The following is a 15259-nucleotide window of genomic DNA, read 5'->3' on the forward strand; positions in this document are numbered from 1 at the left end:
CTCCCCCGGCCCCTCCCCCTCCCCCGGCCCGTCCCCCTCCCTCGGCCCCTCCCTCGGCCCATCCCCCTCCCTCGGCCCATCCCCCTCCACCGGCCCATCCCCCTCCCCCGGCCCCTCCCCCTCCCCCGGCCCCTCCCCCTCCCCCGTCCCCCTCCCCCGTCCCGTCCCCCTCCCCCTCCCCCGGCCCGTCCCCCTCCCCCGGCCCGTCCCCCTCCCCCGGCCCGTCCCCCTCCCCCGGCCCGTCCCTCTCCCTCACACACTGAGAAAACCACATGACCCTCTCAGAACAGCCAACTGCAGTCAGACAGACTGTGGGTCTAGACCTAATCTTCTGAGTTTGTTCGTCTGTTGCTTTCCAAACCAATAATCCATTACTCCACAGCATGTCTAATTAACACCTACTTGTGAAGTCCTTATAGGCATTCTTCAAAGTTTCTGCAAAGGCACCCAGAGCCTGAACTGTCTGGCTTGAGCAGAGCTCCAACATTTTAAATGAGATCTGTTTTGAAGTGTTTGTATCTGTATGTGACTAAACTAAAAAACCTGCCACAATTTATCTCCTATAAAACATATCTATATACAATATAAAATATAACATAATTTATCACACACCATGTACTAGCCAACCACTGAGTATCAATTGGCACTGATTCCATTTTCTGACACTTGTCTGAACTGCGTGGAAGCTCTGCCTTCATCCAGTGCATTCAGATTCAAGTATGTTTTGATTTGGGGTGAAAGGGTTTTTCCCCCAATCCTCTCTTTGTCTCCTTCCTCCCTCTACCTCCTCTCCTCCAAGGAGAACAAACCCAGTTTGTCACATCACTCCTCACAGCTGAAACATCAGTGAACCTCCCCAGTACTGCCTGTAGTAGTCTGTTCCTGGATGGATGATTACATTGTTTTTTAAACAGACTAAGGTATTGGAAGCAGAGAACTTGGTGAAATATAATGGGAGTATTGCACATCTCTGAATTTAATTGTCCCACCACTTGCTCCTTACCTTCAGTTTCTAAGGCCTTTGATTCCAGAATTTTCTCTTAGCCTTTCCATCTTTCTCTATGTTGCACTTTGAATATAATATATAGAATATACTTCTTTGACAAAGTTTTTGGTCATCTATCACAATACCCCTTCATGAGGCTCATTCTCTTGAAAAGTATCTTGGCACATATTGATGCAATGAAGGTACTATTATTTGTATATAGGCTCAGTGTTGTATTGAGGCACTAAAACCTCTGAGAAAAAGTTCAGATGCTGGAAACTTGAGCAAATAAGCTCGAAGAGCTCCATGAGTAGAAAATGGTCAGTCACCACTAGATTGAGACCTGACTATTGTCTCAGATCAGGTTGTATTTTGATGAGTCCTTGTCTCGTGAAGCTTTGAGAAAGGAGAACTGTTACCCAAAACTGTTATCCAGATGTTGAGAAACCTTTTTAACACAGCAAGTGGTTAGAGATTAAGTGCCCTCGCATGATTAAAGGAGGCAGATTCAACTGTTAGTGTTTCTGTGGGGAGTGAAGTTGGTAGCTAAGCTGGGGATATCTTGTGTGGAGCTATTCCAATTCAACAAGCGGGAATCCAAGAAGTGATTCCAGAAGTAGTGGATACATTGATGGTCATTGTTCAGAACCCTAAATGAACAATGAAATCCAGAACCTGGTGAGAGCCAGATCAAAGGCATTTAAGTCTGGAGATCCAGACCTGTGGAAAACTATCTCCCAATGAAGTGGAGATTCCGGATCAAGATGGAAACAATGAGGGACACCCGACAACTGTGGCAGGGCCAAAATACCATTACCTGTTACATAACCAAATTCGGTGAAGTATCAGACATCAAAGCTTTCCTCCCAAAGGAACTCAATGCCTTCTAAACCCAATTTGACGATAGTAACAACGAAGAACCACCCTTCCACACACTCACATCCCCTTGTGATCCCATCCTGTCCATATCTGAGAATGTTGTGCATGCTGCCTTCAGAAGAGTGAATCAGAGGAAAGCATCCAGCCTGGATGGAGTACCTGGCCAAGTATTAAATATCTGTGCTGACCACCTTATCAATGTATTCACAGATATGTTCAATATCTCACTCCAGCAGAGCATTGTACCTGCCTGCTTTAATAACTATTGACCAGTAGCAGTGATGGAGTGTTTTGAACGGCTGTTGATGAAACATATCATCTCCTGTCTGAGCAGTGACACATTCCAGTTTGCCTATTGTTGAAATAGGTCTACGGGGGATGCCATCTCACTGGCCCTACACAAAGCCCTGGAATACCTGGACATCAAGATGCTCTTTATTGACTACATTTAACATCATCATTCCCTCAAAATGATCAGCAAGCTCCAAGACTTGGGAGTTAACATCCCACTGTGTAATTGGATCATGGTTTCCTCAGCTCCAAACTACAATCAGTGAAGATTGGTAAGAACATCTCCCCCACAATCTCCATCACTACTGGAGCAACACAGGGTGTGGATATGGACAGGAGGAGTGTCAGGCAGTGACGAGTTAGGTCCTGCCGTTAATGATTTGGAGAGGGGAATTAAATGTGTCTCCCAAGTTTGCAGATGACAAGAGGGTGAACCTTGAAGGGATGCATAAAAACTCCAGGATGAGAGAGTGGCAAATACAGCTCTGATGAAGTAAAATGTGGATAAATGTAAGGTTATCCACTTGGGTGGTAATAGCAGTAGGCAGATCATCATCTAACCAAAGTTAGACTGGGAAAGGGAAAGTTACAATGAAACTCTAATGTCCTTGTGCATCAGGTGAGTATGTAGCAGGTGGCTGAGAAGGGAAGTGGTCTGCTGGGCTTGATTTGAAGGGGTTGGAAAAAAGGGGTGGAGCAGGGATGTCATTTTGCAATTGTTCAGGACCTTGGTGAGATGGCACATTATGTGTGTGCAGCTTTCCTCTCCTTGTTTGAACTTGGGCATTCTTGCTGTGGAAGAAGTTCAGTGATGGCAGAACTGATGAACACTGAGCTTGACTCATTTTGACATAGATTCATTGGAATTTAGATGAAGGGCTCGGGGTGGGACGGGGGGAAAGAGTCTCACAGAAACCTGCAATGTTCTAGACAGGATGGATACAAGATGGATGATCCAAATATCCAGGAAATCTGCACAGGTATCACAGAATAGTATACATAAGACTGAAATGATGAGAAATAATCTTTTTCCCAGCCAGTGGTGAAGTTGTGAAATTCTTCAGCATAGAAAGAAGTTGAAGCCAAACCATTCAATATAGTCAAGGTTTTGGATATGGTTCTTGGGGTGTGATGGATGTGGGGAGAAAGCTGGAACAGAACACTAAATTGGGATAATCAGCTGTCATCATTAAATGGTGGAGCGTCCTTTTCCTCATTTCAATTCCCAATCCATTTTTTGATTCTGTAATCTTTCTAAAAAAAAAACCCGTGGATGCATAATTGTACATACTCAAGTAACAGTGGGTGTACAGAAAACTAATGTAAGATGTTGTTCTTGAAGGTGAAAAGGAAACAAATGTTGCTTTTCACATTTTGAGTTAGTGACTTGAAAATGTATTTAGATGTAAACATTCTTTTCCATTTCACTCCAGGACAGCAGAAGTCTTCTTTAAACGGTCCTTGGAAATGAGGGAGCGGACACTTGGTTACGATCACCCTGACTGTGCACAGTCCTTGAATAACCTGGCAGCTTTGTACGATGAGAAAGAGGAACACGAGAAAGCAGAGGAGTTGTATGAGAAGGCATTGGAGATACGCTGTCGAGCCCTGGCACCTGACCATCCTTCAGTGGCCTACACCGTCAAGCACCTTGCAGTATTATACAAGAAGAGGGTGAGTGAAGGTGTGGCATGACTGAAGAATGGAGTGTTTCTTCCTGTGCCTGCAGTACAGTAACCCTCCCTCTGACCCTTTCTGCCACAGTGGTATTGATATTCCAATGCTGCATGTTCATGTCACTACCTGAGCAGTTACAAATAAGTGGCTGTGCAACAGCCAACTTTCTCTTTCTCAATTTTCTACATCATTTGGAATAAAAACACACCCAGTTCAAGGATGTGTGAAATTTGGAAAATTGCTTCGCCAGAGACGAGACAGGCAATGCACATGCCTCAACAGTGATAAGCAAATATTTTGGTTATATTTTAACATATATATAACAATTACAGCACGGAAACAGGCCATTAGGCCCTTCTAGTCCGCACCGAACCAAACACTCCTCTCTAGTCCCACCTACCTGTACAATGACCATAACCCTCCACCTTCTTCTCATCCATATACCTGTCCAGCTTTTTCTTAAATAATAAAATTGACTCTGCCGCCACTATTTCTCCCGGAAGCTCATTCCACACTGCTACCACTCTCTGAGTAAAGAAGTTACCCCTCATGTTACCTCTAAACCTCTGCCCCTTAACTCATGTCCTCTTGTTTCAATCTCTCCTACTCTTAACGGAAATAGTCTATCCACATCCACTCTGTCTATCCCTTTCATAATCTTAAATACCTCTATCAAATCCCCTCTCAACCTTCTACGCTCCAAAGAATAAAGACCTAATCTGCCCAATCTCTCCCTGTACTCTAGATGCTTAAACCCAGGTAACATTGTGGTAAATCTTCTCTGCACTCTCTCCGCTCTGTTTATATCCTTCCTATAATTAGGCGACCAGAACTGCACACAGAACTCTAAATTAGGCCGCACCAACGCCTTATACAATCTCAACATCACTTCCCAACTCCTATATTCCATGCAATGATAGATAAAGGCCAGCATACTAAAAGCCTTCTACACCACCCTATTCACATGAGTTTCTACCTTCAGGGAATGATGTACCGTTACTCCAAAATCCTTCTGCTCTTCTGTATTCATCAATGCTCTCCCATTTACTACGTATGTCCTGTTCTGATTCTTCTTACCAAAATGAAGCACCTCACACTTATCAGCATTAAATCCCTTCTGCCATTTTTCAGCCCACTTTTCTAAGCAGCCCAAATCCCTCTGCAATCCTTGAAAACCTTCTTCATTATCCACTAATCCACCTATTTTAGTATCGTCTGCATATTTACTAATCCAATTCACCACCCCATCATCTAGATCATTAATGTATATAACAAACAACAATGGGCCCAATACAGGTCCCTGAGTCACACCACTGGTCACCGGCCTCCAACCTGACAGACAATTTTCCACTAGCACTCTCTGGCCTCTCCCTTTCAGCCAATGTTCAATCCATTTGACTATCTCAAAATTTATACCTAAAGACTGCACCTTCCTAACTAACCTTCCATGTGGTACCTTATCGAAGGCCTTACTGAAGTCCATATAGACAACATCCACTGCGCTACCCTCATCCACATTCCTAGTCACCTCTTCAAAAAATTCAATCAGATTGGTCAAACAGGACCTTCCACCCACAAATCCGTGTTGAGTGCTCCTGATCAGACCCTGTCTATCCAGATATTTATAAGTACTATCTCTAAGAACTTTCTCCATTAATTTACCTACCACAGACGTCAAACCTACAGGCCGATAATTGCCAGGCTTCCTCCTTGAACCCTTTTTTAAATAACGGAACCACATGCGCAATACGCCAATCCTCTGCCACTATCCCCATCTCTAATGACATTTGGAAAATTACCGTCAGAGCCTCTGCTATTTCCTCCTTAATTCTCTCAATGTCCTGGGGAAGATCCCGTCTGGTCCCGGAGACTTATCCACCTTTATATTCCTCAAAAGCCCTAACACTACATCTTTCGTAATCACTATATTCTCCATATTTACCCAATTTGCTTTTTTTATCTCACATATCCCAATATCCTTCTCCTTGGTGAATACCGAAGAAAAGAAACTGTTCAATATCTCCCCCATTTCTCTAGGCTCCACACACAGTTTTCCGCTCTGATTCTCTAAAAGACCAATTTTGTCTCTCGCTTTCCTTTTACCATTAACATATTTGTAGAACCCTTTTGGATTAATTTTCACCCTGCTTGCTATAGTCTCCTCATACCTTCTTTTAGCTTTCCTAATTCCTCTCTTAAGATTCCTCTTACATTCAATGTATTTTTCAAACATCTCCTTAATTCCATGCTTCTTATACCTAATGTACGCCTCCCTTTTTCTTTGAACCAAGTTTCCAATATTCCTTGAAAACCACGGCTCTCTCAAACCTTTTGCCCCTCCTTTTAACCTAACAGGAACATAAAGCTTTTGCACTCTCAAAATCTGATCTTTAAAAGACTTCCATCTCTCTACTACATCCTGCCTATAAAACAAATTGTCCCAAAGCACACCCTGTAAGTCCTTTCGCATCTCCTCAAATCTAGCTTTTCCCCAATCAAAAACCTCAACCCTTGGCCCTGACTTATCTTTTTCCATAATGACATTGAAGCTGATGGCATTATGATCACTGGACCCGAAGTGCTCGCCAACACTAACCTCTGTCACTTGACCCATCCCATTTGCCAATAGTAGATCTAACACTGCTCCTTCTCTGGTCGGCACCTCTACATATTGTTGTAAAAAACTATCTTGCACACATTTCACAAACTCTAACCCATCCAGCCCTTTCACAGAATGTGTTTCCCAATCTATATGTGGAAAATTAAAATCTCCCATAATTACAACCCTGTGCTTATCACAAATATCCACTATCTCCCTACAGATTTGCTCCTCTAGGTCTCGGTCCCCTCCGGGTGGTCTATAATACACCCCTACAAGTGTAACCTCTCCTTTCCCATTCCTCAGTTCCACCCAAATAACCTCCATGGACGAGCCCTCTAATCTATCCTGCCTAAGCACTGCTGTAATATTCTCCCTGACAAGCAATGCAACACCACCTCCTCTTGCCCCTCCGACTCTATCACACCTAAAGCAACGAAACCCAGGGATATTCAGCTGCCAATCACATCCCTCCTGCAACCATGTCTCACTAATCGCTACCACATCATACTTCCAAGTATCAATCCACACCTTCAGCTCATCCACCTTTTTTACAATACTCCTGGCATTAAAATATATGAATTTCAGAGATTTCCCAATTCTTAATCCCTGTTTTCCCTCATCTTTTCTTTTTTAATTTTTTATTTTTCACACCATAAATCACATTAGCCATGATATACACTATTTCTTTTTCACACATATACAGTGACTTTTTCTCCCCCCCCCTCCTCCCAAGCCACCCCCCCACCCCCCCCTCTCATCCATTTTAGGTATACAATCTAGGTTGCATTAAGCCAGTCAGACAATGTTGTCATTCAACAAAAATACACCAGAAATTCTACTGAGTCCATTCTTTTCTTTCCTTCTCCTTCCATCAACTTAGGTAATGTTTGTCCCCGGTAGGTTTTCGCTATTGTATTTAATGTAAGGCTCCTATACTTGTTCGAATATTTCAATATTATTTCTTAACCTATATGTTATTTTTTCTAATGGAATACATTTATTCATTTAAATTTAGTAGTTTCTTCCTTTTAATTTGGTTATGTATTCCATTAATATTTAAAGTCATATAGTTCAGTGTAGCCCTTTTATATTTTGTTTATCTTCTCTTTCCGTTTTTCCATCATTACCTTTCCTCCTTTTCCATTTCTGTTTTCTTATTTTCAACTCTTTATAAGACAACATTCCTACAACATCCAACATTTTCCTTATTCTCCTATTTCTATCTTATTTATCCCCAATCTCCCCTTCCCCTCCTGAGTTGTCCTTTATCCCTTGTCGGACAACCACATCTCCCCTCTCCATTTGGATTTGCGAATCCACTCGCAAGCGTCAACTGATTTTGCAGTGACCGCTATTTCCCCTCACCCCGCCTCCCCCAGAAAAGATTTCACTTTTCATATGTCACAAAGGTCACTCTTTTAATTCCCTCCTTATTCTCTCTATTCCATTTCCTTCCCTTATTAATTCTTGTCTATACTATCTATATTTTCCTCTAAGTACTGATACATTCACGTATGCACATTGTCTCTATTCACTCTTATACCTCTTTACCCGCATACATATCAATCGTGATCATTTTTACTCTCATTACCCGTCTTCATCCCTCAGTCTATTTTTGTCTTTACCCACATACATATCAATCGTGATCATTTTTACTCTCATTACCCGTCTACATCCCTCAGTCTATTTTTGTCTTTACCCACATACATATCAATCGTGATCATTTTTACTCTCATTACCCGTCTTCATCCCTCAGTCTATTTTTGTCTTTACCCACATACATATCAATCGTGATCATTTTAACTCTCATTACCCGTCTTCCTCCCTCAGTCTATTTTTGTAAATGTTCTGCAAATTTTCGTGCTTCTTCTGGATCCGAGAATAGTCTGTTTTGTTGTCCTGGAATAAATATTTTCAATACCGCTGGATGCTTTAGTATAAATTTATACCCTTTCTTCCATAAAATCGCCTTTGCTGTATTGAACTCTTTTCTCTTCTTTAGGAGTTCAAAACTTATATCTGGATAAATGAAGATTTTTTGCCCTTTATACTCCAGTGGTTTGTTGCCCTCTCTTACTTTTTCCATTGTCTTCTCCAGTACCTTTTCTCTTGTAGTATATCTTAGGAATTTTACTACAATAGATCTTGGTTTTTGTTGTGGTTGTGGTTTAGAGGCCAATACTCTATGTGCCCTTTCTATTTCCATTTCTTGCTGTAGTTCTGGACATCCTAGGGTCTTAGGGATCCACTCTTTTATAAACTCCCTCATATTCTTGCCTTCTTCATCTTCCTTAAGGCCCACTATCTTTATGTTATTTCTTCTGTTATGGTTTTCCATTGTATCTATTTTTAGAGCTAGTAGTTCTTGTGTCTCTTTAGTTTTTTTATTAGATTCCTCCAATTTCTTTTTTAAGTCTTCTACCTCCATTTCTGCTGCTACTGCCCGCTCTTCCATCTTGTCCATTTTCTTTCCCATTTCTGTTAAGGTCATATCTATTTTGTTCATTTTCTCTCCTGTGTTGTTTATTCTTCTTCTTAAATCATTAAATTCCTGTGTCTGCCATTCTTTAAATGACTCCATGTATCCTCTAACAAGAGAAAGTATATCCTTTATCTTGCCTTTCTTTTCTTCTTCTATTTCACTGTAGTCTTCCTCTTCCTCTTCTTCTTCCTCTGGGTTGGCCATCTGTTGTTTCTTTGGTGCCCTTTCCTCCTCTTCTTTCTTGTTTCTATTGTCTTCTGTGGTCTCTTCTTGCTGCAGGTGTTCTGCAGCTGTCGTTGCCGGCTGTGGAGATCGACTCCCCAGCTGGTCCCCCCTCCCGTCGGTGTGTTTTTTTCATTCGCATCGCGCATGCGCGAAGAATCGCGCATGCGCAGTTGCGCACTTTTACTCGGCTCAGCGAGCCATTTTTGTAGTCCATTATTTACCGACCTGAGGGAGCGGGTTTCTCTCTCCGCAGCGGGCCTCTTCGGACAGGTAAGGCCTTCACCTTTTTCCTCCTTTGTCTTCTCTTCCTCTCTTCTTACCGTTGCTTTCGATTTTTATTTTTTTGTCGCCATCTTCTTTCCACCTTTATACTCACTTTTCTGTAACTTTTATTTCTGTGCCTTTGTGTTTTCCTTTGTTTTTCCCGACTTTTCTGGAGAGGGCTGGAGTTCACCGTCCGGCCACTACTCCATCACGTGACTCCTCCTGTTTTCCCTCATCTTTAATAACAACATTATTTCCTTTTCCTGCCAATTGCCCTTCATCTTCTTCCAGAGCATTTCCTTTCTCTATCACCTGCCCATCCATATTCAAATACTTACTACAAACTTTCTTTGTTTGCATTCTAACCTTCTCCTTACTGCTCTGTACTATTTTGCTCCCTCCCCCCCAACCATTCCAGTTTAAAGGATCCTGAGTAGCCCTAGCAAATACCCCTGCCAGGATTCTTGTCCCCCTGGGATTTAAGTGTAACTCGTCCTTACTGTACAGGTCACATCTTCCCGAAAAAAGGTCCCAGTGATCCAGAAACTTGAAACCCTGCCCTTTACTCCACCCCTTCAGCCACGTGTTAATCCTCCGCCTCATTCTATTTCTATTCTCACTGTCAGTGGCACAGGGAGTAATCCAGAGATTACCCCCTTTGCGGTCCTTCTTTTTAACTCCCTACCTAACTGCCTGTACTCACTTTTTAGGACCTCTTCTCTATTCCTCCTTATGTCATTGGTACCTACATGTACCACAACCTCTGGCTCCTGTCCCTCCCACTTTAAGATATCCGGGACACGAGCAGCAACATCCCGGACCCTGGCACCAGGGAGGCAAACCACCATCCGGTTCTCCTTGCTGCGACCACAGAATCCCCTATCTGTCCTCTTAACTATGGAGTCCCCTCCTCTTCCTTTCCCTACCTTTCTGAGCTACAGGGGCTGACCCCGTGCCAGAGGCACAGCCACTGCTGCTCCCCCCAACTTTGATGTCCTCCTCAACAGTACTCAAAGAGGTGTACTTATTGCTGAGGGTTACAGTCATAGGGCTCCTCTCTGGCACCTTACGTTTTTCTGTCCCTCTCCTAACTGTTACCCACCTTTCCTCCTCCCGTGGCCCTGGCGTGACCACCTGGCTGTAACTCCTGTCTATGACTTCCTCTGTTTCCCTAACCAGCCTGAGGTCATCGAGCTGCAGCTCTAGTTCCCTAACATGGTCCCTAAGAATCTGCAGCTCGACACACCTAGTGCAGATATGGACATCTGGGAGTCTGGAATACTCCAGGACCTCCCACATCTGGCACTCCCAACAACACACAGCCCTAACACTCATCCTTTACCCCAATGAAGTAGTAATAAAGACTATCTTACCTTAATGTGCAGTGACTCGTCCTTAACCTGTGCTCCCGCACCCTGGCTCGGGCCGCACCCTGGCTCGGGCCGCACCCTGGCTCGGGCCGCACCCTGGCTCGGGCCGCACCCTGGCTCGGGCCGCACCCTGGCTCGGGCCGCACCCTGGCTCGGGCCGCACCCTGGCTCGGGCCGCACCCTGGCTCGGGCCGCACCCTGGCTCGGGCCGCACCCTGGCTCGGGCCGCACCCTGGCTCGGGCCGCACCCTGGCTCGGGCCGCACCCTGGCTCGGGCCGCACCCTGGCTCGGGCCGCACCCTGGCTCGGGCCGCACCCTGGCTCGGGCCGCACCCTGGCTCGGGCCGCACCCTGGCTCGGGCCGCACCCTGGCTCGGGCCGCACCCTGGCTCGGGCCGCACCCTGGCTCGGGCCGCACCCTGGCTCGGGCCGCACCCTGGCTCGGGCCGCACCCTGGCTCGGGCCGCACCCTGGCTCGGGCCGCACCCTGGCTCGGGCCGCACCCTGGCTCGGGCCGCACCCTGGCTCGGGCCGCACCCTGGCTCGGGCCGCACCCTGGCTCGGGCCGCACCCTGGCTCGGGCCGCACCCTGGCTCGGGCCGCACCCTGGCTCGGGCCGCACCCTGGCTCGGGCCGCACCCTGGCTCGGGCCGCACCCTGGCTCGGGCCGCACCCTGGCTCGGGCCGCACCCTGGCTCGGGCCGCACCCTGGCTCGGGCCGCACCCTGGCTCGGGCCGCACCCTGGCTCGGGCCGCACCCTGGCTCGGGCCGCACCCTGGCTCGGGCCGCACCCTGGCTCGGGCCGCACCCTGGCTCGGGCCGCACCCTGGCTCGGGCCGCACCCTGGCTCGGGCCGCACCCTGGCTCGGGCCGCACCCTGGCTCGGGCCGCACCCTGGCTCGGGCCGCACCCTGGCTCGGGCCGCACCCTGGCTCGGGCCGCACCCTGGCTCGGGCCGCACCCTGGCTCGGGCCGCACCCTGGCTCGGGCCGCACCCTGGCTCGGGCCGCACCCTGGCTCGGGCCGCACCCTGGCTCGGGCCGCACCCTGGCTCGGGCCGCACCCTGGCTCGGGCCGCACCCTGGCTCGGGCCGCACCCTGGCTCGGGCCGCACCCTGGCTCGGGCCGCACCCTGGCTCGGGCCGCTCGCTGGCTCGGGCCGCTCGCTGGCTCGGGCCGCTCGCTGGCTCGGGCCGCTCGCTGGCTCGGGCCGCTCGCTGGCTCGGGCCGCTCGCTGGCTCGGGCCGCTCGCTGGCTCGGGCCGCTCGCTGGCTCGGGCCGCTCGCTGGCTCGGGCCGCTCGCTGGCTCGGGCCGCTCGCTGGCTCGGGCCGCTCGCTGGCTCGGGCCGCTCGCTGGCTCGGGCCGCTCGCTGGCTCGGGCCGCTCGCTGGCTCGGGCCGCTCGCTGGCTCGGGCCGCTCGCTGGCTCGGGCCGCTCGCTGGCTCGGGCCGCTCGCTGGCTCGGGCCGCTCGCTGGCTCGGGCCGCTCGCTGGCTCGGGCCGCTCGCTGGCTCGGGCCGCTCCCAAAAACCTTTCCTTTACTTTAATACATTACCCAATGTGACCACTAGCACTGTCCAATCCTAACCAGTTTTCTTTAATTACTCCCACCTGCACTCCCTATTCAATTACTGTCTCTGCACTGAACAGCAATCCCCACCTAAATTATTAACTCTTAATTAAGACTAAATGACCACTCTACTCACGTCCGTTCAGCACAGCATGCTCCCGCCTCTTCGCTCCTTGCCAATTGGACCTCAACTGAGGTAAGGTTTTCTTTGTTTTTAAAACTCCCTCCCTGCTGACGTCACCACACGCCTGTGCACTAGCCCCCTCCCCCTTTTAAATTTTAACTTAAAATTAAATTAACTACTTTAATTTTAAATTTACACCAACAAACCCTTCCCCTTACAATTTAAATAAATAAATGCACACCTGACTTTTTAAATAAATAGATAAATTAGGACCACTCTACTCATGTCCGTTCAACACAGCACGCTCCTGCCTCTTCTCTCCTTGCCAACTGGACCTAGTTCTTTCCATCATCCTTTGTAGATTTACTGTACTGCATGTAAGGTAGAAATTCATAGTCAACAACATAAAAACAGTAAAAATGCAATACTGGAGAAACTCAGCAGGTCAAACAGTGTCATTTATATAACAAAGATTTAAAGAAATACATAACTAATGTTTAGGGCTTGAGGCCTTCATCAAGGTATGGAAAAATGACGGCAGGCATTCAAATAAAAGGGAGAGGCATAAAAACAGGCCCTTCAGGCTATCAAGTTCATGCTGACCACAGAATAACCGCATGCACAAATCCTATATTGATCCTGTTGTATTCTACCCACATCCCATCAACTACCCCGAGATTCCAACACTCACCCAAGTATTAAAATACAAACAAATTTTATTTGTACTGTTTTATCAAGTATATTGAACATAGTTCTAATATAAAAGCAAAATACTGTCAATGCTCTAAACAGAATATAAAAGTAGAAACCCTTTGGGAGGTCAGGCAGCATCAATGGAAAGAGGAATACATTTCAGCTCCATGTAAAATCCCACCTTCGCTTGTTTGTTTACTGCATTTTGAGACCTGGTGCATCTTTACCTTTGGTAATCTGATTCTCTTTCTACAGATAGCTGTTCATGCACTTTTTTCAGCTGCTTCTGTTATTCCTGTACAACTAATCCTTGTTGCTTGAATTTAAGGGAAAATTGGAAAAGGCTATTCCTTTGTGTCAGCTGGCTGTCGAAATTCGCCAGAAGTCCTTTGGCCCCAAGCACCCAAGTGTGGCAACTGCCCTGGTGAACCTGGCTGTACTCTATTGTCAGATGGTATGTTACAGTCACTGGTTAGTCTTTTTAAAAACATGTTTCAATTATAGCTTGAGTCAGAGTTACAGAATAGACCAGTCAAATTTTTATGAGACTCAGTTTTGAATTAAATTCTGACTCAATATGATGGGCAAATGCAAGTGGACACTTTAGAGTTACAGTCGAGACTAGGCTGGCCTTGCTCTGCACTAGGCTGGGCAATTTCAGAAGGACATGAGAAATAGGAGCAGGGCTCTGCCATTTGCTTCATCAACCCTGCTCAGGCATCCGATAGGATCATGGCTGATCTGGCCGTGGACTTGACTCCACTTTACCTGCATTTTTCCCCATAAACCTTAACCCACTACTCTGTAAAAATCTGTCTACCAGTGTTTTAAATGTTCTTCATGAGATTGCTTCCACTTCTTCCTTGGGCAGATTATTGCACAGATTCACTGCTGTCTGTAAAAAGCAGTTCCTCCTCATCTCCTTCCTAATTTTTCTGTTCAGGAAGTACCTCGACAACAGGTATACTGTTTTAGATACTGTTGGGGAAACAATCTATCAAGGAAACATCTTTTTAAATATTTTTATTGATTTTCATAAATAAGCATGCATTTACAAAACATTTATGGAATACATAATATTAATGACAAATTAGATAGCTCACCGAACTAGAAAACATATAACACAACTGTTGTGAGTGAGGAAACAGGTTTGGTAGGTCTCAAAGGCAAGGATCTGGACACAGGTTTTGATAGCAAAAAGGTTTATTTGCTAGCGGCAAAGCCATGGGAAAATGAGTTTATACACACATACACACACACACACACACACACACACACACACACACACACACACACACACACACACACACAATATACAACAATCGTGGGAAGGGCGGAATAACGGTGAACAAACGCGTACAGTTTATTACTTAGCGTGGGAACTTCACTTGGTTGGCAATAAGAATTTGATAGCATGGGAAAAATAATAGCAGCAATGAAACACACGCACACAACTAATAAATGGGTGTGGGAAAAAAGATACAAACATGCATACAATCAAGGGAAAAATAAATTTCTGTCCTGCCACCCCTTGGCTCTGGGCGAACATGGCTCTGTGCTAATCTAGGGACACTGATCAGTGCTCCCAACCCCTATTAAACGGTACCCTTATCTCACTAACAGCTTCTCCAGTGCAGGTCCATGTTTCTCAGCCCAGGGTGGAGCAGGGGGTCCCTCGAAGATGGCAAGAGACCGTGGCACCTTTATAGTGCTGGAGAGCTGGGGAGTCAAACCCAGTTGATTGACTGGGTGGGGGGGGGGGGGGGGGGCATGGTTCAGTGTCAGGCAGGCAGATCTAATTATGGCAGCCAATGATCTGAGGTCAAGCACAGGCAGGCTGGAGGGTGTAGGGCAGGTAATTAACATGGCCCAAAAGCAAGGTGTGTGCTGAAAGGTGGGGCGAAACAGGAGCTTGATTGGCAGCTGGTGTGTCCTCCGACTAGGTAGAGAGGAGTGACAGCCATGACCTCTCCCAATACAACAACCATAATACAAAATTATATCAAAAATATTTTTTTACATCATGCACAGTGTGATTCTAAACCCCATCCCCTAACCCAAGGTGAATGAATAAAGAAAAAATCTACTTAGTAAAAT

The 15259-nt window shown here is 46.5% G+C and overlaps 1 protein-coding gene across 5 annotated transcripts in view; it reads left to right on the forward strand.

Moving 5' to 3' along the window:
• Nucleotides 1-15259, forward strand: part of nphp3 (nephronophthisis 3) — a 153018-nt gene that overhangs the window by 127111 nt on the left and 10648 nt on the right. For all 5 annotated transcript variants that reach the window (XM_069913528.1, XM_069913529.1, XM_069913527.1 and 2 more), the window contains 2 exons: nt 3589-3829; nt 13491-13616. In XM_069913528.1, coding sequence (XP_069769629.1) covers nt 3589-3829; nt 13491-13616 — 367 coding nt within the window. The remainder of the gene's footprint in view (nt 1-3588; nt 3830-13490; nt 13617-15259) is intronic.

The sequence above is a fragment of the Narcine bancroftii genome, chromosome 1 (assembly GCF_036971445.1).
Source record: "Narcine bancroftii isolate sNarBan1 chromosome 1, sNarBan1.hap1, whole genome shotgun sequence".
Lineage (NCBI taxonomy): Eukaryota > Metazoa > Chordata > Chondrichthyes > Torpediniformes > Narcinidae > Narcine > Narcine bancroftii.